This window comes from Eumetopias jubatus, unplaced genomic scaffold (assembly GCF_037043125.1).
Source record: "Eumetopias jubatus isolate StellerSeaLion01/CBP00866 unplaced genomic scaffold, mEumJub1_p1.0 scaffold_7, whole genome shotgun sequence".
Taxonomy (NCBI): domain Eukaryota; kingdom Metazoa; phylum Chordata; class Mammalia; order Carnivora; family Otariidae; genus Eumetopias; species Eumetopias jubatus.
Window position 1 is genome coordinate 32,657,835 of NW_028274813.1, and position 21,595 is coordinate 32,679,429.

General features: G+C 42.9%; 1 protein-coding gene across 3 annotated transcripts in view; it reads right to left on the reverse strand.

Moving 5' to 3' along the window:
- Positions 1–21,595, reverse strand: part of RAD51B (RAD51 paralog B) — a 567,235-nt gene that overhangs the window by 135,179 nt on the left and 410,461 nt on the right. For all 3 annotated transcript variants that reach the window (XM_028122766.2, XM_028122656.2, XM_028122716.2), the window contains exon 8: positions 19,835–19,931. In XM_028122766.2, the coding sequence (XP_027978567.1) occupies positions 19,835–19,931 (97 nt within the window). The remainder of the gene's footprint in view (positions 1–19,834; positions 19,932–21,595) is intronic.

Genomic DNA, 21,595 nt, shown 5'->3' on the forward strand with positions numbered 1-21,595 from the left:
CTTCCCTTAGACTTAAGTTTATGACATGTTTTCAACTGGAAGACGATAGGAAAGCAGAATGGTGGATTGGTTCTACCTTGGCTACAAAGCAACCGAGAGGCTCCAGGGAACCCAATTTTGCTCTTCCTGCTTGTCTGGGTAGTGCCAGTACCGACCAAGTGACTCAGTCTTCCTCATCAGAAGCAGCTACTCTGTGTCTAACTTACCCATGGGTGCAATGCCTTTTGCCAGCATTTGTTTTCTTAAAACACATTTCTCCTTCATGGCATTGCTATTCTATATGGACTGGGGCCTTTGTGGATGAACAGCACTCAGTCAACCCCACAAATGGACAAAATAATATTGTTTATACAACATGAGTTGAAATCACAGAGCTGAGTTTCAATGGGTCACTTTGCTGAATTATAATATGTTTGGGGCCAATATCCACTTACTTCTTTTTTTCATCCAGCCCTTGTGCTGCCCCCTACAACACACCCCACCATGACATCAATATCTATGTGTAGAGTCTTCTAAACAGCACTGATGCTATTTTAAGTATGATAACAGAGGGGGGAAAGATGATCTTGAGCTGAGATAGCATGAGGATTGCAATAGGAACAGGATACCCTTTGAAAAGAGAATGCAAGCTCTTCATAAGAGCAAGAATTCAGGATGTCCTAGGTCACTGTTGGTGGCATTGTCATTTATCACTGGCTGCAGAACACAGTGGCCAGATTTCCTGGGAATAAAAAAAAGGCTTTTTTCCCCTGAATTTTCTCTTGACGTCAACTATTATCTATTTGCAAGAGATGAGGGAAAAAAGGCATAGACATATGTTAGAACTTCGAGCCTTTAAAATAGTCATTGCCTGCTTCCCCAAATGGCTTAAGTCTCATTTTTTTAAAAAATAATTATTTCCTCTTCAGACAAAGCTGCCTAGGGGTAGTCTGCTAAAATTGATTTTGTTGGTCTGATCTTTTCTACTAGATTACATTTGGGCTGCAGTTAACAAAGTGGACATGGAACCAACACCCTAGTCTGCATTCCTCCACGCACAGAAACTTTCTGGAGGGAATAAGTTTCATGCATACAAAGATGAGATGTACAGGGCTGGGCAAATGGGAGATGAGGGGGTATGAGGGAATGGAAGAAAGGCCACTCTAAAGGGGTACATCTCCAATACACTGATGATAGACAGGAGCTCCCAGCCAGGGGAACAATGTGGCCCAAACTTTCTCCACAGAAGAGGCTGTGCCATGACTGTAATGTCTTGAAAAACTCTGTGAGAGAGGAAGTAAAATGGCTCACAGAGGAGTTAAGAGGGAAAAAGCAAAAGGAAAGGCCAGAACCTGGTTTGAATAAGCAAGGCTGCTCCCCACTCTGTAGAATTTCTTTTGTTTTAGACAAACTAGCTTTCCTTAAAAAGAAAGGCCATCTGCTTTTTAAAAAGACTGCCCTCTTCCTCCTCACCTTCAGCCTGACTGGTCCTACCTCAGGCACTCAGACCTGTAGGAGTCCTGACAATAGTGTGGAGTTGTCCAATATGTTGTGTTCAGATGTTTCATGTGATTCACAGGCTTCGTGCTTCCTAAAAAGCACAAGCATGAAGGATGAAAATGTAGAACATTTAAAAATTCATTGGGTGATAAGAGGAAATCAGGCTTGGGTGCCTGAGGGGCAAACCGCCCACAGAGTTTTGATGGGATCCTTTCCATCCTAGAGTGAACAGGATGTCTGATCTTACTTGTGCCCAACTTCTGCCAGAGGAAGAAGAGATTTATATAGGACAGACACGGGCAACTTCATGAGGTTTACAAGTCTCCCCAGGAGCCTCTACGGGGCAACCAGCTGATTCAAAACTAATTCATTTTTAAAGCCTTGAATTATAGAAAACAGGAATCTAAATGAAAGATGTCCACACCTGACAATGTTATCAAACTAACACAAAATAAAGAATAAAATAAAATTACAAAAAAAATATTAATCAAATTATGTTTCCCCTGATAGACAGTCAAGTTGATTTACATACAATGTCTTGGTGTCTCTAAGGATATTCCTTATATAATGTCACCACATTCTGTTGAATTTCCCGAAGCATCACAGCTAGAATAACCATTTCCCATGAGTATTCACTTCTTTTGGCTAGAGGAACCAGTTAGTGTCCAACACCAGAGGCTCTGTGTCCGTCCGTTCCCTCACAAACTCTCAGGCAGAGATCCTGACTCTCCTATAAGTTGCAATGCTTTACAACAAGTGATATTGCACTGAAAGATGCTTCTTTGGGAAGATTTAATAAAAGTGATTACAATCATTATTATTGTTGTTGTTGTTAGGAAAATACTGTGGAAGTTTCTAAGCCCAGACAGAGAGCTCCACGCCCCTCGCATGGCTCGGCCTGCAATAACTAGTCTCCAGCACCTTCGTCCACCCTCTGATTTTCATCTCCAGATATAACGAAAGCTAAATCTAGCAGGAACTGTTTGGCTCTCTGCTCTTGGAAGATGCAGTGTTGTTTCATGTCCGGCTGGATTCATCTCTGCCTTTTACATCTCTCTACCTCTCTGTGATTCTCCTTTCTCCCAATCTGAAAATAAATGCTCTTTACCCTGGGGCCTGCCATTTTCTGATGCACGGCCCTCTGAATCATGAGGCTGTGGATGAGTGATGAGCTCTCTGTGCTCTTTTCACAGCCAGGACCAGTGGTACTGAGTCGGCTTCTACTTCAATAACTGGAAAGTGGGCAGCAGAAATCCACATGCGATGAGGCTGCTCTGTCTCAAACGCTCCCCATCAGACAGATGAAACAGAGCTGCCTTTCTTGGTGGAGCACATGAGCTATCTTGTATGCCCTCTTAGTTAATGAAGGGTCTCACTGTAAGAATAGCTTTCCCAGTCCATTAGCAAGATAATTCTCTAAAGGATCTGTGAACATTTCTAAGAACTAAATATGGAACACCGATCTTCAAGTGGCAGGAACAAAATAATATAGAGCTGCATTGGAGGTCTGTTCAGAGGCCCGGCAGTGAAATCACTGGTGCTCCATAGGACAGCAAGGATGTCCCCTCTGTTTTATGAGCATCCTCTCGCTCAGTATTGTCCATGAGCTGAGATCAATGGCCACTTTTCCAATAGAAAGTGCATTTGGTTTCAATTCACTTTCATAACAACAGAGACTAATGCTTAGCAAGATGGAGAACATTAAACGCTATTGTTCCGGCTGAGGAATGACTGGCTTGGGTGGCAGGAAGCAGAACAGTCTCTTCTCTGGAGAAGAAAATGCCTGTGGGTAATAAACCTCATTCCCAAACAGCCTTCTTCTTCTTCTTCTTCTTTTTTAAGTGACAGTGAAAGAAAATCAAAGAATCATCTCAAATCACAGAAGTGAAAGGAATCTCAAAAAAAAAAAAAAAAAACCCATCATGTGACTCAACCTCCTCTGGAAGGTTTTTGTTTCTTAAATAATTATATAAACCCCAAGGCATTGTGATTTAATAAGGTCTAAGGGCACAGCAAAGTATTTTATAAATTATTTTCCTAAGCCTCTTGTGGAGCCTTTTATTATCTTAAATAATGAGAAAATGAATGGGATTCTTTAAGATTTGCAGCTTTCAGATTTTAGAGGTTGTTACATGGAAAAGGTAGGAACAGGAGGCCAGTTGTGTTCTTTTGGCAAAAGAAAATACCCATGCCATTGGTTCATGTCTCAAACAACCAGAAACTCATTCTCCATTACTGTAATTATTCAGAAATACCCTGCCAGTTACATTCCCTTTTCTCTCACTGATGGAAAGAAAGGCGCATTGGATAAGCTAATACAATGGAAGAATTCTGACGTACGAAATGTCCCAATGAAGGGTCCTTCAGGGAAAAACAAAACAAAACAAAACAAAAAACAAAAAAACAAAAACCAACAACCACCCAAATGGGGAATTATGTAATTCTATCTTTATATTATTTAGAACAAGGCAAGGGGAAAAACACCATCGACTGTATGTTCCTTGAGAACCTCCAATCAAGGGCTCTAGCCATTTAAAAACATGTTTCCTGGCTTCAGACTGGCTATAAATACATTTAATAAGGATGAAAAAAAAAATCCCTGCATCATTTACAGTTCTCTCTCAACTCCAGCTGACAAAAATCCAGTCCAGATGTTTATTTTGCAAGAACAACAGCAAGAGGGTGAACTTCAATCCTGAGCATGAAAGCCCCAGGAGGAGGGGGTGTGTTTGTAGAGAAAGGGACAGCGAGATTGGCAGAGAGGGTGTGGACAGACCTGGTTTGATACTGATTTAACAGAAACACAGTAATTAATTTATTTTGTGTTTAAGAAATCCAGTTTACTAGCCTTGCCCCTGTCTCATCGCCCTTTTCAAAGCCACAGGGCCTTGGCTGGTGAAGCCTGAAATGGTTGTTTCATAACCTTTGCTTTTAAATTAAACAAATGACCTCAGATTTTGGAGCAGTTGTTGACTCAGGGGAAAGTATGCCATTAAAAGTGTGCCAGAAACAGATTTAATTGGTACAAGTCCCAAAAAGTGCTCGAAAGAGAACAGGCTTCCCGCATATAGATTTCAGGAAAATTACTCAAAGGCTGCACAGCTTTGTCAGAATTCTAGATGTGAAACAAGGCAGCTGAAAGACTCCGTATCAAAAGGGTAAATTCAATGCAGGAGATATTAATCTGATTACCTAAGTGAGGCCGCAAATCGGATATGCTCCATTGTGCACCCTGTTCAACCTGGACAGCTGGAGGAGCCAATGGCTTCCTTTTCCCCGACATATAATTAAGTTTTAAGAGATGATCGAGTTACGGATACAAAGTTTTAAGAAATATTTCATTCAGGAGTGGCATTTACAGTGCTCGTCTGTTGCAAGAGACATTGTTCACTTTATTTCCTTGAGCCACGCTGGAGAGTGTGTGGATCGGGGCCTAGGGGCTCAGTGTTTGTGTTTCGGGCTACAATAAACGCCCTCTGTGCACCTGCCTGGAGGAAAAACCAGTCCAGCCGCCTCCCTAGACAAAAGGGCCCTGTATTAAGTGCTGAAAACCCAGACGTGAACTGACCCTGTCAAATTCCAGATAGAAAAAAAAAAAAAAATCAATATTTTTGTCCAATCCAAAACAAAGCTGTCATGTAGGTTTTTGGCTTTCCTTTCTCATCCTCACTGAGTCTGAACAACAGTGACCTGTCAACAGAAGTCACCTTCTTTCTCACGAGTCTCCTCACCTTTCTAGATTCCTTTCCTGATGGCGCAATCCATCGCCTGGCGCTCCGTAAGCTGTCCTCCAGTGATCAACATACACCCCTAGCTCTTTCTCCACCAGGCCCTTGCCCTGGAATCTCATTTCAGTCTCTAAGGTCATACATCTTCCCAAAGAGATAGCATTACTAACTTACATGTTTTCAAAGATTTCCCCAATACACGCTTATCACAAATTCCACCTACGCTTAGAATTGCAAGAATGTTTATCCGTAGGGCAAAATATCAAGATCATAGTTCCTCCATGCCCGCTGTGGTTCCTGATGCTAGTTGGACAAAGGCCAGGCTGGGTCATGCGTACCCATTTCAGATGACTCCTTCAGAGAGCTGTTCAGCTTGGGTTTCTTCTAGAATCAGTCATGCTAGTCTCAGCTGATCTGTGCATTCTCGTGAAGGAAAGTGATTTCTCACAAAATTTGAAACCCAACTAAATGAGGTTTCATTTGTGAATTTCACCGAGGCCTGGGCAACTCTACCCCACTTCACAGATGAATAAACGAAGAAGTACCAGGTGACTACCTCAACCTGAGAGAGCAACTTGGTTATCAAACCAGAAAAGGATCCATCAGTTGCAATCTCCGACTTCTCTAAGCCATCCCTGAATAGAGGGTAAAATGAATGAAATCATGATTTTGATAATTATTGAAAACTGCCATACATGGTAAGGCTTTGGCTGCAAACCATTTTTGAATATATTTGGTGAACAGCTAAACGCCTTTTAAGGGTTAACAGCTTTCTCAAGGTTGCCTCAATGGCTTCTCCAAACTCTGACCCTGAGGGGCAGGAAAAAGAGATGATCAGCACAGGAAAGCCAGGTTCCCTAACATGACTATTCCAGCAGGATGTGCTTAATTGTTTGTGTCTGCAGTGAGCATAGGAACCAAGCGCAGTTTATCCGATCTGGTGCTTGTGAAATAGCTGGCCAAGAAAAACAGTCACCCACCACAGGTGCTAAGCTACACAGAGCTACCTTGGCCAGCCTGGCGAGTTCTCAGTGAAGCATGTGGCTGATTTACAGCCTGCACCTTCATGAGTGATGGAGGTTGTCCGTTGGCTGATATACAGGACCCTACATACATTGTGATTCAGGACAGACTGGTCAGGGAGTCCATCTTCACTGTGTCCTAATATCCTAAGATGGTGGCCCACGCCACCAAAAGATCGTGATAGTCTCTCCTTTCCATGATTGCCCCGGACATTGAGAATCTGCCGCCCTCATCCTGGCAACTCACTGAGTGCTGTGCTCAGTGTGACTTTCACTGTCTCGTGTGTGTGGACCTCATATTCTGGCCTTTCCCTCTTTTCTTATCTTTTCCCGTCCTGTCCATTGTAGTGCAACACATACAACCCGTTTAGATGTAAGGTTTGGCTTCATTACAGCATGCAGGAATTCTAGGATTCCAAGATAAGGCTGACAAAAATCAGAATTAGCCTTTATGTTCTAGAGGGCAGAGGCCAAGCCTGATATTGTTCTTGTTACCCCAGAACACCCAGCAAGCTTTTTACATGATGGATGCTTCATACATGAATGAATGAACAATCGAAAGAATGGAGCCAATGCTCAAGTTTTGGGCTCAGTCTCATTCTTTTGGGGACAGTAAAGAGCTTTGCAATGAGAACAAGGAAGGGAGAAATTTGAACTGTCCCCATGACATCAGTGGCAGGCATACATATGATGACTCACTGGGATGTGGGAAGAAAGTATTAGCATCTATTTCCTTTTTTTAAAACCTCTATTTCTGGTGTGTTTTATATAACCTAATAGCATAGTAGCTCTATATTTTACAGACAGCAGTTTTACATATTTTGGGCAGTGTGCTCCAAGACAACTGGGTTGTAGATTCAAAAAAATGTGAAGACTGCTCTACATAACCAGTGTAATAATAACAGTGACAAAGGGATGTGCCAAAATGCTCATAGGGGGTTTGGTCCAGCCTGGGGTTTGCTTTGTTCATCTTTAAAGGAGAAACAGAGAAGCTTGTCTGAAACTTGAAAAAGAAAATGTAAGTCTGGCCTTTGAAGAAGCAAACTTCACAAGACATCACCTAATGCAACACCGTGCATATGTGGCTGAGGGAACCGAGGCCCGGAGAAGTGAAGTGACTTGCTCAAAGTAACACAGATGGTTTGTGGCAGAGCTGGCCCTTGAACACAGGTCTCCTCATTCCAAAAGCAGTGCCTTGTCTACTGTTTAAAAACACCTCTTCTCTAATGTCTCTCTGTAAAGAGACTTCAGGGTGCCTACAAAGAAATGGCCACAATTATCATATCACCTAGCCTGGGACCCTCTCAACTCTGGCAATGGCAGGCCGAAATATGTGATCCTAAGCTCAATGAGGTAGTTGTATGATCATCTTGTAGAACTGAGTATAACGTACTGGTCGAGAGCACAGACTCTGGAGCCAGACCGTCTGGGTTTGAATCCCAGCTAGTCACTGGTTAGCTGACCATCAGCAGCTTATGTAAATGTTCCATGCTTCAGTTTCTCTGTTTCTGAAGTGGAGATAATAATTGAACCCCACAAAGCTGTTGAGAATTTTCATGCTCGGTACAATGTCTGACACATACTGGACACTCATTCTCACTAGCAAAAGGAATGCAAAACAGATATTAATTTCCATAGGGCCATTTAAATCATTTGCTATTTTCTCTCACCACCTAGCTAAGAAGTACAGATAGGCCATGTCTAACTATAAGGTGCCTTGACAAAGGGAAGGCTCACCTGACACTATTTAGGTGCCCAAAGGCACCCAAGAAATCTCTCCCAGGTTGAAGAGGTGGGAAACCAAAGCCAGACCTGGCCACCCAGACTTCAGAATGGTTAAAGCTTATTATAAAGTTCCCATTACCTTGAGAAATTTAAAGCCATTCCCACCCAAAGGGGATACCCTCAAAGAGATCAAAATCCAAGTTCTCTAGTTTCATCCCCATTCCCTCTAACCTGTACATCACTCCCTGAGAAATCTCTTTGAACCACAAAATCATCCCATTTCTTGCCTGCTTCAGTGGCTCCCCCACACCCTCAGGAAAGAATTCAAAGTGACTGAGCATCACGAGGAGCGCCTTTCACAACCTGGCCCCTGCCTATCTCGACAGACAGACCTCTTCCATGCCAGCCATAATACCCCTCCCTCAACTGTCCTGTGGTGCCCCAGAGCGTGGCACACTCTAGCCCGTTACATGTGCTTTTCTCGAGGCCCGGAGCACCTTCCCGTCCTCTTTCTCCTCTTGGGAACTGCTACTGATCCTTCAAGATACAGCTCAAGGGTCTCCTCACGGGAAAGCCTTCCTAGAGAACTCCCATCCCCAAACCAGGACTCCTGTGAGCTTCCCAGCAACACCCTCCATCCAGAGCCATTGTAGCACACTTTGCTTGCTCATCCATTGCACTTCCTCCCACCTGACTGTGAGCTGCATAAAGAGCAGGGACTGTAGCTTCTGCCTCTGTACTCTTAGCATCTGCTGAGCACAGAACCTAGTAGATAGTAGGCCCCTATTGTATATCAGACTCAATGGCTTTAGTTACCACGCTGGTGTCAATGGGGGAGATCTCCCCTTCAAAGGCAGAGTTACTAGGCTCCTGTGCTTTCCCTTCTGACACTTTCCCTGCACTGCCTAATGTTATTTATCATTTATCTAATGTTTATTATCATTTATGTTATATATATTATCATTTTAAAGCATATATGATTATGTCTGGTGAGAAAAATCACAATAGTGGTTTCATGCTTCCTTAAGGTAAATACACATCTAAAGCTTTAAATAATTCAAAGTGATTGCCTTCACTTTGCAGCTATAGGTGCCTCATTCAGTCACCAAATATTTATTGAGTAACTACTACACCAGGCACTATTGTAGGTTCTGATGATCCGATAGAGAACAAAAGAGACAAAGATTCCTATCCTCAAGGAGTTGACCTTCTAATGACCACAAGATTTTTTTTTTTTTTTTTTTTTTTTTTTTGCTAATTTACCTGAACTTTGTATCATCATGTCAAAGTACAAGCTATTTTCCTTGGTTCCAATGTGGTCCCCGAAGGAGCCAGGATTTCTGGTTGGGCCTTGGATCTACCCCCTAAACTCTGGTAGCCACTTATTCATTGACATTTCTTTCCTGGGCTCTACCTTTGAAGATTTCAATGACTTATTCTATCTCTGGTCTACAGCTATCTTGAGGGCATGTTCTCTTTGTGACTTAACTTAGAAACAAGTTATTTTGCTTCTAGCCTCATTTATCTATATATTGTATTTAAAAACAAAATGAAGTTTGTCTCCTTATTCCTCAGTCTGCTGGGGTATCATCCATCCTCTGTGGCTGGAAGTTCTACTCTCTTAGCTGCTTGTATGGGCTTCTTAGTTTAGAAGCATGGTTACAAAAATCAACATCAGAACCTAAAAACACCTCACTATCTTTTATTAAAACACAGAAACCCCTCCCCAACACACACACACACACACACACACACACACACTTGGATTTAACCATAAAACTCAGACCCTCTCCTGAGCGTAGGGAGTAATTTTGTCCCAGCATATCATAAATTGTGGAAAGGATGGAACTTATAGATATGGAGTTCTCCACTGCACATTTTTCTGTTACCCAGCTGCCATCTTGGCTTCTCTGGCTTATCTTGTTTTAAGCAGTGGTAAATGATGGCAGACCACAGGATACAGTCTGTGCTATTGTGCTGGTCACATGTCCCTGAATAGGAGGTGATTTATACGCAGGTAACCTTAGACCTCATGTCTCATCAGATAATAATTATTTAAAATAGGTAGTAGATTCCAGATAAATAGAAGAGACTTCTCTCATCCCTGAAGAAAAACTCTAAGGTTGACCGTAGATATAAAGAAAATTAAAGAGGAATCAGATGGTTATCTGGGACAGGAAAAAAAATATTTTCAAATGTTATTATTTTTTTTAAGCAGTGTATTCGCTCAAAGGCATGGACAAGCAATAGGTAAGTAATACGGAAAAGTTAATCAAGAAGGAGAGGATTCTGAAAATGGATGTGACTGATGGATTGACAGGGATATACACACCTCTGGGTTTGTAAGTAAACTTACAATGATATCTGTTTAGTTGGACAAAGTTCTTTAACTCGATGTTATGTTGGGGTAGGGGAATCTGTCTTTCACACATAACCTGTTGTAAGGAAAAACTGCCCCTTATCCATGTACCTCACTGAAAAGATAGGTGTACTGGCCTTGTTTATATGACTTCTCGGCCATGGGTGATGGGGACAAAGGACCACCCATCCACAGAATTACCAGGTGTAAAAAGGTAAATTGGACTAATCAGATCCTAAGGTCAAGGGCCAGTGCCATGGAAAGCTGAGGAAGGGATGAGAAAAATGAAGAGAATGGCCTGTTTCCAATTCCTATGTAATCAGGCCATATTTTAGATCCTATTTGCACATAGCCAGGTATCCTTACAGAAGAACCTAGTGGGGAAAAATGTAAGTTCTGGAGCCAGACTTCTGGGTTAGAATCCTGGCTCTGTCAGTAACTGCATTGCTTTCTAAGCCATCCACCTCAGAGGGCTGTTGTAACGGTTAAATGCAACAATGGATGTACAATGCCAGATACACAATATGTGGTCCATACTGTTAGTTACTGTTATTAATAGTCCTAACTTTTTGTAAACAAACTTGAGTGACTTTCCATTTCTTGCTACCAAAAGGGCCCCGAATAGTCTAGTAACTACACTATCACAGACCTGAAACAAAGCCTGGTGACCCATTAAAGGCATATGGCTACCGTGAGTCCTAACATGTCTATCTCCTCTCTTAAGATAGTCTCCTTGAGAGGTCAGATGGAGATGCATTCATCTTACTATTCTTGGTGTCTAACACAGATAAGAGATTCACTGAATAAAGAGTGGTTCTCAAAGTGTGGTCCCTAGACCAGCAGGATCAACAACTCCTGAGAATGTCAGAAATGCAAATTATCTGGCCCCTCCCATGACTGAATGAAATTCTGGGAGTGGGAGCCCAGCAATGTGTACATTAATACCCGCCCCCCTCCCAACCCAGTGATTCTGATGCATGCTGAAGTTTGAGAACCACTGGAATAAAGGTTCTGGTGTGGAAACACAACCACTCCACAGCCTTGACTAAAGAACAGCCCTCTTCTATCTGGGGAGGTCATCCATCTTCTTTGATTGAGCATATGGCTTTGGAAGGGATACACACGGAACTGTAAGGGAGGAAAGAGAAACATTCCTAGCCAGTCAAATAAGCCTCATCAATCATGTTGATCAAGGAAATGACGTGTTGCCAATGGATTATCCTCACATTCTTCTCACAGGAGCTTCAGGAAAAATCATAAACTCTCTAATGTGGCATGCCAGATGTCCATGATCCACACTGCCTACTTCTCAAGTCTCATCCCTTGCATTTCTCATACATCCCCCCGGCACTCCCAGCCATAAGGAATTATTGTAGTTCTTCAAATGACCGTGCTCTTCCCATCACATCTTTGATAATGATACTAGAATGTCATTCTTCAATCTCTATATTCTTAGCACTAAGTACAGTTCCTAGTACATGAGTGCCCCCCATTTCCCTAAATATTTGATGAGTTCATTGCTTCCCTACTTCCAATCTCCCTATCCCTAAACCATCCTACACATCTCATCTAGATAGTCTTGAGAGCGTACAGTTATGATCATGTTAGCATAAAATCTAAATTCAGTCTGGCATTCAAAGTCTGGCCCCAATCTATTTCTAGATTTATTGTAAGTGACCACCCCAGGCAAATGAGCCTTCTTTGCCCTCTTCCCAGCATATCCTGCCTTTCCCTACAACACAGATCCCATCTTTATTGAGTACTCTCCAGGAACTACAGAATACAGGAGTGATCAAGACAAAGTCCCTGCCCTTGAGGAGATTATACGAAAGCAAAGGAGGCAGACAGTGAACCCATAGACAAATTTATAATATGAGGGCAGGCAGTGATAAGGGCAATGATGAAAAATAAAGCAGTCTTGGGGGATAGAAGAGGATCGGATGGGGGATAGGGGCCCCATCTCAGACAGAGAGGTGAAGTGAGACATCTCTGAGAAGATGACACTTGAGCAAGACTGAATGTAGTGAGGGAGGAGGCCAAGGAGAGATCTGGACAAGTGCTCCAGTCAGTGGGAATAAATGCAAAAGCCCAGAGGCAGAAACACTTTGGTGAATTTGAGAAATGGCAGAGTGGGCTATGAGGCTAGAACAGTTAGGGGGAGAAGGACAGAAGATAAGGGCAGGACATGGCCCACTTTGAACGTAGTGCCTTAGTTCATAGCATTTCCTGATCTCTACTCTTCTTTGCCTACTGAAATCCTATTTATCCCTCAAAGGCTGTCTCTTACATCTTCCTCCCTGGACCCTTCAGACTCCCCTCTGCTGAAAGAGATAGGCTCCTCTTCCTAAATGCTGGAGGCTTTGGTGCATACCATCTTGTCTGAAAGCACCACCCACATTCTACCTAATAATGTTCCCCTTTAGAACTATTCTCAATCTACACTGTAAATAGCTTGTGGGCAAGGACCATATCTTGCTCATTTCTGGATTTCCTATAACATTACCATAGTGCATATAGTAGGGGCTCCACAACTCATAAATCATCAGCTGGAAGGCACTTGAAAGTCTCTTCATCTAGCCAAAAGGTTTTTTTTGGAGGGGCCATAGCTCTAAAATTATGCTAATATATGCAGGAATGCAGCTATTGCATAGGAAATGTCAGTATGACTGAATGAAATGCAGCTTAATCCAACTAGAATTTATTTAGTGGCTTATCAGAAAAATGAGGAAAAGCAAAGCCCTTAGAGAGATCTGAGCCTAGGTCAGAGCTCAGCGGGGACTGTCCTCGGGCTAGACCACCTTGCCAGACCTTATTATAATCCGCCCCCCAAATCCTAGTAAACATCACAAATGCATTCTGAAAGTTTTTCATGCCACATTACAATGCAAACCAAGTTATTCTCTGGGCACCACTCCTAGAAACCAGCCATTCATCCCTTCTTTATGATCTCTGACCTAGAGGCCTCTCATATTTGGTATTGAATTCTTTTTGATGATGGTAAACACGGATCTTGTCTCAGAAAATCCTTCCAACTTGAAGCCCTCTGGGATCACACCCCCTCTTGGCATCCCATTCTTGGGCTTTTGGCCCCGTCATCTCTGTAGTAGAAACAATTGACAAAACTGGCTTTGGTGCTCTCGTCTCTTCTGCCTTCATGACACGGAGATGTTAACAGGAACATGTGCCGATCTGGGAAATTAGCCAGTAAATCCTAAGTAGTGAAGAAGTCTAAGGGTAAGAGGAAAATACTTTCAAAACATCTAGCCCAGCCCTCCCATGAACCACCTCAAAGACTGCCCCCCAAGAAAGCTCTCTCTCATCTCATTTGATCGTAATGCACCTCATGCTTCAAATGTGTCTCTCTTTGGCAAACTATTGCAAGCACAACAGAGCTACTGACCAAGAAATACTTCTTGGTGGCTGACTTCAATATTCCCTTTCTCCTGTTAGTCCTTCTGCCTTGATCCTATTACCCCCTGGTCTCCCTGCTGGACATCTTCAAAAAGTTCCTCTCCCTTTTGAGATTTACAGCTTGTCAGACCTTTGTAGGCTCTGCCCACCCTCTCTCAACTCTAGCTGCCCCTACCTCACATAATAATAAGTAGTCTTTCTTTAGCTAAACAACACAGGGTTTGGGTGCTTTTAATCTTTTTCTATAAATCAGGCCTTTCATGGCATCTGAACAGTTGCTGGAAGTAATATTCACCCAGCTAAGTGCCACGGATTCTTGAATACTAGGGAGGGTGGAGCATGGGTAGGTGTGTGTCCCTTGTGAAGGGAAGCATGTGAGGTGGTGTGTTGGTATATGTCTGTGACTTGGGAATCAGAAATCGAAAGGTCACCAGGACACTTAAACATTTTTATCCAAAACTCCTAAGAGGCAGCCGTGGCCAAATCTAGGAATTCACAGGAGGGGCTCTAACTTCCGTTCCCGGCACCACCACTTCTCACTTATTGTGTGGCCTTTGAGCAATTCCCTACTCTTCTTCATGCTTCAGTTGTTTAAGGTGGTTTAAGTGATTCATCATTTTAGGACATTTTAAAATACTATAGAAATGTTAAGGTCAACAATGCTGATCACAGTTGTTAACATTAACCTCATTGTCACGTGGTGACACTTTATGGTTTCAAAGCAGTAATTATAGCCAACCTGCACCATACCCCTAAGAGGTGGATTTTTAAAACTGCCCCACCCATACTCATTTGTACATGGTCCTACCCAAACCAACACACATTTCTAGTTTGGGATGGGGCTGTGGAGGGCCTCAGAGCTAAAGTGTGGAGAGAACTCTGCTAACTTGACCAACCCACCCCAAAGCCTGTGGTTAATGGATTACAAATTTGGGTAATTCTGGACAATAAATTACAACTATAATAATAAAGCTGAAAGTACACACAATTTAAGCAGAAACACCAGTGTTTTTTATCGGAAATGAAAGAAACCATTGATCATAGCAACTGTCTGAGATTAGCAGGGAGCCACATTTTCAAACATCCTGCAGTAAATCCAGAGCAGATCCAGCTGGAAAGCAAGAGTGGAAATAAAACTTGAAAATTCATACCACGCTTTGAAGTCTGCTTCTTTCACAACCGTGAGTCCCTGATTTGCCCCAACCATTCTGAGCTGCTCTTGCTTGTTGAATTTATTTTAAAAGAGACACAAGCCATGCACTTGCATATAATCTTTCAAATGGACTCCAGCTTTTTGCAGGGATGGTTTGTTAAGGAGTATGAATCCCAAAATACTTTCTCTTGCACATGAACTCAGCCATCAATTCAAATGGAATAGAAAGGCTTCCACTACTAAAACTAGAAAGCACTCCCGGGTCTAGTAAGTACTGCTTTTTCTCTTGTGTTCTTTCCTTTACCCATCCATGCACTTTTAATTTTTACTTTTTGAGTGCTATTATCTATCAAAAACTGTTAATGCAGATAAAAGGATACTAACATGCCAGATGCTGGAAATGCCAGGATGGCAGCCTCATAATGTCTTCCTTTCCATGAAGCCATCTGGGGCTCCTGAAATGGGCCATGTCGCCACACTGAAGTGACTGCTATCCCATTAAATCATCAGAGGAGAGAAAGCCCGTGGTGTAGGTTGAGCAGGGCTTCAATCTTGCACAGGGCCCACTGTCACCATACGTCAATCTCACCTACCAACTGTGCTTGTGTGGACAGGAGCCCAGCCGGCCCTTCTGCCCAAATCCCAGGTGACTTCAGAACAGGGTATGGAGTCTTAGGCCAGCTGGACTGTTAGATCCTTTCTCTACTGATCATTACAGGGAAAAAAGATATTCCCTAGGACTGAGATCTAGTCATCCTTAGTATTTTCGATGACCACCAGGAAGAACTGGCAAGGGCATCTAAGAAACATGCCCTTGGCCTCAGAACAGTCACAGTAACTGTAGTCGATAACCAGTCACTCAACTTTGTAATAATCTAGTTGCCTGAGTTTCTGTCAACAAAACAAAAAAAATAAAGAAGAAAATACTTTGATTCACAGTGCCTGGTCAAGAACAATGTAGATTCTAAAACCAGAAATCTGGATTTCTGCCCTTACGTTCACAGGGCAGTGAATTTTGGTCAACTTGCATAAGTCGTGAAGATTCCATTCTCTCCACTGAATGAAATAATGTTTCTGAGAGGCAGGCTGAAAACTGACAAGCACACTGCGCCTACGAGAAGTTATTTCAACAACCTAGGGAAAATTCAATTTGCCCTCTGATTCCCTCACAAGGCACAAAACTATGGGGCAGGAACAATGTGGAGAAAGTCCTTGACCTCTGGGGTCCACTTTTCTCTTCTCTGGCTCTCCTACCTGGGAGCTGCATAATCCAACAGTGGAATGGAACTCCAATGAAGGGAATCATACCAGGGACCCAAGCAGTGAACATGGTCTACATCATCCAAGCAACAACCCAGCCATAAACTTAATAAGGAGGAAAGAAAAAAAAAAAAAAAAAAACTAGCAACACAAAAACAAAGAACTCGCAACTTTACAAACACTGGGAGGGCAACAGCTGGTCAGCCGAGATTAAAGGAGCGTGAGAGAGCACCTCCCCATCTCCTGACTTCTCCTCCCCCATAGAGGTCCCTGCAGCCAGCCAGGGCTCGCTTGCACAGCTCTGTGAAGATGACCTTGTTCCAGCTAAGATAGGGGCTCTTTTGATCTCAGCAGGGGGGATGCTCTGGGCCTGCAGCTGGCAGATATTAATAGTACAGGATCCGCTGGGGTGGAAGAGATCTCTCCTTGGGCCAGGTCACTTGTATTCCCTGCTCTGCATCAGAGCAGAAGGGACTTCATTTCCCTGAATTGGCCCCTGCTGGGTATTTCCCTTAGGTCAACTCAGATCATTTTATTGCTGGCTGCTCTTGGCCGCTTGTTCTCACCCCACAGCTGTTTTCAAGGGAGCACTGTTTAAGCTGTGCCCTCTGCTCTGCAGCTGAAATCTACTACACAACAGGGTGGACCTGGAGCTCACCCCATCAGTGTGTTTCTCACTCTCACTGGTTTGCACACGCATCTTGTGTCCACGTCCGTGTGGGAAAGAGGTAGAGAGAGCAAGAGACAGACAGACAAGACCAGAACCGTTTACAGAGTGAGGAGATAGCAATGTGGGGCGAGGAGGTTCTTATAGGTATGCCGAAGTATCAATGCTAAGATTCCTGAAGATCCTTTCTATCTTGCTTAATACAAGGCCATTCTTCCCACTCCATAAATCAGAATTTTAAAGCCCCATCAACTAGTGAATGCTCCTGATTTTCAGACCCACATCATGATCTCACAATGGGAGAGCTAGAAAAGACTTCAGCAATCTTATATTTCCAATCTTGAGGTCCAAAATCATCAAAAGACCTGCCCAAGGTCCCAGGGCTAATAACACAATAGCAAAGTTGATACAATGGATCCTGGAAACAACAAAGTAATTTATACATATTAACCATAGTGGCATTAACAACCGTTGCAATGTATTTGAATGGGTATAAATGCATTAAGAAAATTGTCCATTTTAGTTCACTGGTAAGGAACTTCATTACAGACTTCAGGAAAAATATTTCTATAGCCTCTTTACCTGCTCAGCTATGCAAAGGAAAGATCTAGAAAAACCAACTGTTTGCAGTCTCCCTAGGATTTCATAATTTTAAAAAGTTGTCTAAGGATGAGCTGGTAAGTCTCCCCTTGTCATGAATACAACTTTACCATTTTGTGGAAGCAGTTATACTGGAGTCCCAAAAACAATTTCCTCTGTATCTGTTCTGCTCCTCTTCTTTGCTTAAGATAAAGCAAAGTGCTATTACTTATTGGTTTTTTTAATAAGGAAACAAGATATTTTTTTTCTCCTCAAAGCTGAATAAATGTGTGTGTGTGTAATAATTACAACAATTTTTAATGAGATGCTTTATGTGAATCTCATGGTTACTGTTTACAAAGTATTTACTATGGTATCCATTTAGCATTTATTTACTGCCTACTATGTGCCTAGAACTTTGCTAGTCACTCAGGATACGAAAAGAATACAAGATAGCCTGTGCCCTTAAAAAAATCTGCCAATCTAGTCAGGAAACCATGAAAAGTTAAATTAAGTTTCCTGGACCTTTTCTTTATAAAGCAGAGCGGGTAGAAGGGCCACAGAGGAGGAGGAGGGAGCGAGACTAGTGCAGACTGGAACAAACAAGGAGGTTTTGTGGGAAGAGGTGGTCTTTAAATAAACCTTGACTGAGTCGGAGGATTTGGGAAGAAAGGAAGCGGTGGAGGTAAAAAAGGGCAATACTCTTCTAGATAGGACGGGCTGTCTCTGCAGCAGCGTGGGGCAGGCGTGGGGGGTGGCAGGCGTGCTCGGTGTGGGGGCTTCCCGCAAGGCCCTGGCAAGAACCAAGGGGAATGGGAAGGACAGGGCAGACAGTGAGGAGTGAGGAAGCACTGTCTCTAGTCGTGTTTTGGAAACTGATCCACACAAATAGAAGAGAAAAGCACACACACACACACACACACACACAATCCTGATTTTTAGCATGTGCTGATTCCCATGGTGTAAATACTTCCACCCTGGCTGATTTCAGGCAGACAAACCACAAATTCCTGAATATTTTAAAAGCAGCTTATTGATCTTGGCCCATTCTCAGAAAATGGGCTGATACAGTTCCCAGACTTCAGAGTAGGATAGTAGCACAGTACAAGGAAGCCAGATTCAGAGTTTCATTTGGTAGTGACAGAATGGAAATGGTAGAGAGGCTGGAGTTGGGAAGACCATTTTGGAATTTATAAAAATAATCCAACTGTGAGTTTAATAAGTCAGCTGATTACAACACAAATCACAAAGAAGAGGCACCTGGCTGGCTCAGTCGGTAGAGCATGCCACTCTTGATCTCAGAGTCATGAGTTCAAGCCCCACAGTGGGCGTGGAGCCCACATTTAAAAAAAAATGTGTAATATCCATAGACATTTTTTTTAATTACAAAGAAGAGGGGGCAGAGGAAGAATATATTTGGAAAGAAGAACCAAGAGGACTGGATGAGAGGAGTGCAGGGAGGGAGGAATAGTAAATGACTTGGGTTTTCAGTCCAGGTGATGAGGGGGAGGGATGACATACCACTGAATGTGGAAATAGGGGACACAGAGCATTTTACAATTTTTATAAATAAGTAGTTTTTCACACTGAAAAACACCACCAAGAGGGAGGGCTGTGATCCTTCCAATTTTTGAGTCCGTAAACTGTGGCCAATCCACGTTAGACCACCTGGCAGTCAGGAGCCTTTTGAGTCCTACAAATCCCATCTGCTCCCTCATGAACGCTTCTCAGAAAATGGAAGAGCAGCGGGGTCTGTCACAGCTATGCACATTTATCCAGCCCACAACTAGCAGAACTCAGAAATGTCACATAAGAACTTTGAATAAAGCTAGAAACCACCCACTGGCTCAGTGGTGTAATTCCCCTAGCTACGTAAACCATAGCTAGCCTGACCTTTGCTAGCATAGGAGGGTGGAGAAAATTTTGCAGATTTACCAACATGGAGAGTTTCTCTTAACCCTTTTGTAAAGCTGGCTGGGAATGCCACATCTCCAGCCCACGACACTGGTGCACACTTTTAGCCAGTCCCAAAGCACCCAGCACAACAAACAAAAGGCTGAATTGCTATGGGACCACCAGTAAAGCCAACCTGTGAGCATCAGTCTCAAAAATCAAGTCACTTTGCAATTGGCCTTATACTAAGGACCCAAAATCAATCTATGGAGGTGTGACAGACTTCAAGGTGGAGGTGATTGGATGTTCGTGAAGGTGACTCACTTGGATGAAAAAGGAAGCTGGCCTATAGCGACAGGGCAAGAGCCTCTCCAAATACAAGGGATCAGATGCTGGGGAAGTTGGCTAAGCCTAAATCGCCAGGATCTGGCTGGGTTCACTGGCCAGGGCCTCTCAGCCCAGCCGCCCAGCGCAACAGGGGGCAGAGAGGCAGAGAGGAGAGGCGGTGGGGCTATACGTCAGTGTCAAGTTTCGGCCCCTCTCGGACAGATCCCTTACCTTCAGACAGGGACAAATCATCAGCTGGAGACACCAGGTCTGCCTGAGAAGCTAGGGCTCTGCTTAGATGCGTTGTAATTTGATTCGTCAAGATAACCTGTGAACAGACAGGGAGAAGGTGGGGGAAGGGAGAAGAAAGAGACCAAATTAATTATTAGAGCTCTCAAAAGAACAGACTGTGGTTCAGGGGAGGACTGATAAGCGCCGGTAGGAAAACCCCAGTTCTGACTTTCATCAGTTTTATCTGCAGGCCAGAATATCTGGTGAAACCTACAGGTCATTCAAAACACAGAAAAGGGGAAACAGGCTGCTTTTAGAGCTTAAACCACCAATCAGTTCCTTCTAAATTCTGAGTAAATTGGGACTGAGGGGTATTGTCATATTAGCTAAATAACAGAAGGCTAACCAGAGAATTAAGATGCATATGAACACATTTGATCAAACTTCAATTTTTAGGATTATATCCACAACCCAAGATATTGCTAGTGCTGAATAAAAGCAGTAATCTAAAACTGGGATGCCTGTGGCTTCTTCCATATTAACTCAAAGTCAGAGTTATACTTCCAAATTTGTGAAACTGTAATAAGATTCATCTGTAAAGGAACAACACTGTTCTCTTAGATTCATTGAACGCCAACAAAAACATTCCAGTCTCACTATGCATTTAAAACACAAATTAATATAATCCTACCTATACAAAATATGGTTCATAACACTTAAAATTCATATGATCCACTGCCACACCGTGACATTCACTTCAGTCAAGAAACTATTCTTTTCCTTAAAAATCTTCGTTTATGAAATTTACTATATTGTTTAGAAGCCTGAAGGAAGAATAAAATACAGATTCTCTCCTGGAACATTACATTGACTAACACCACAATCGTTTCCCAAGGTTTGGGTGTTCCCATTATGCGGAAAAACTGTGAGCAAATCTTGGTCACTCAGAGGAAATGTCCCTTCTGAAAATGGTACTAGGCACTTAGTATCTGGAATAAGCATCTAGTTGGACTGTCTTGGTCTGTCCCGAGGGTCAGCTATGGTTTTGTTGCCACCCGAATTTGAACAGAAGTGGAAACTCTGTTCTTCATTGTCCGGCTTTTCAGCCACACCTCTGTCACTGTCTCTTGAATGAACCAGGGACACATTATAAATCCTCTACCAATGGCAGCTTAATTGAGGGCTGAGAGTGGAGCACAATGGCAAGGTCAGGCAAAGAAATGAAGTACTCTATTAGCAAAGCCAACCTTTGCAAGGTCTGTGTGTGTGAGCTAGGCATATGAGTCTCCAGCTACTCTGAAGTGATGGTCAGATCCTGCAGCCCTCTGCTGAGTATCTGCTCATCTTCTCCTCATTCTTCTGCATTGCTACTTTTCATCTGGACTGGTAAGAATCGCATGCCATGCATCTGCAATTACAACGGCTTTACGTAGTCGAATAATAGCCTGCTCTCTCAAGAACAAATGCTCATTTGTAGGAGTATGGATAAAAATTATGTTCATTTCTCTCTTTATAATTTAGGGCATGGGCTTTGCAGTTTAATTAAACTGAGTTCAAATTCTAACCCTGACACTGCGCACCCTGGGAAAGTTACTTAAACTTTTAAGTTAAGTAGCTTCATTTGTTCATAGGTAAAATAGGTACCCATCTTACAGAAGTGTTACGAGAATTAAGTGAGATAATCAGTGGGAGGTATCTAACGTAATGTCTGGCACACAGTAGACAGTCAATAAACATAAGCCGTTGTTATTGGTGTTATTT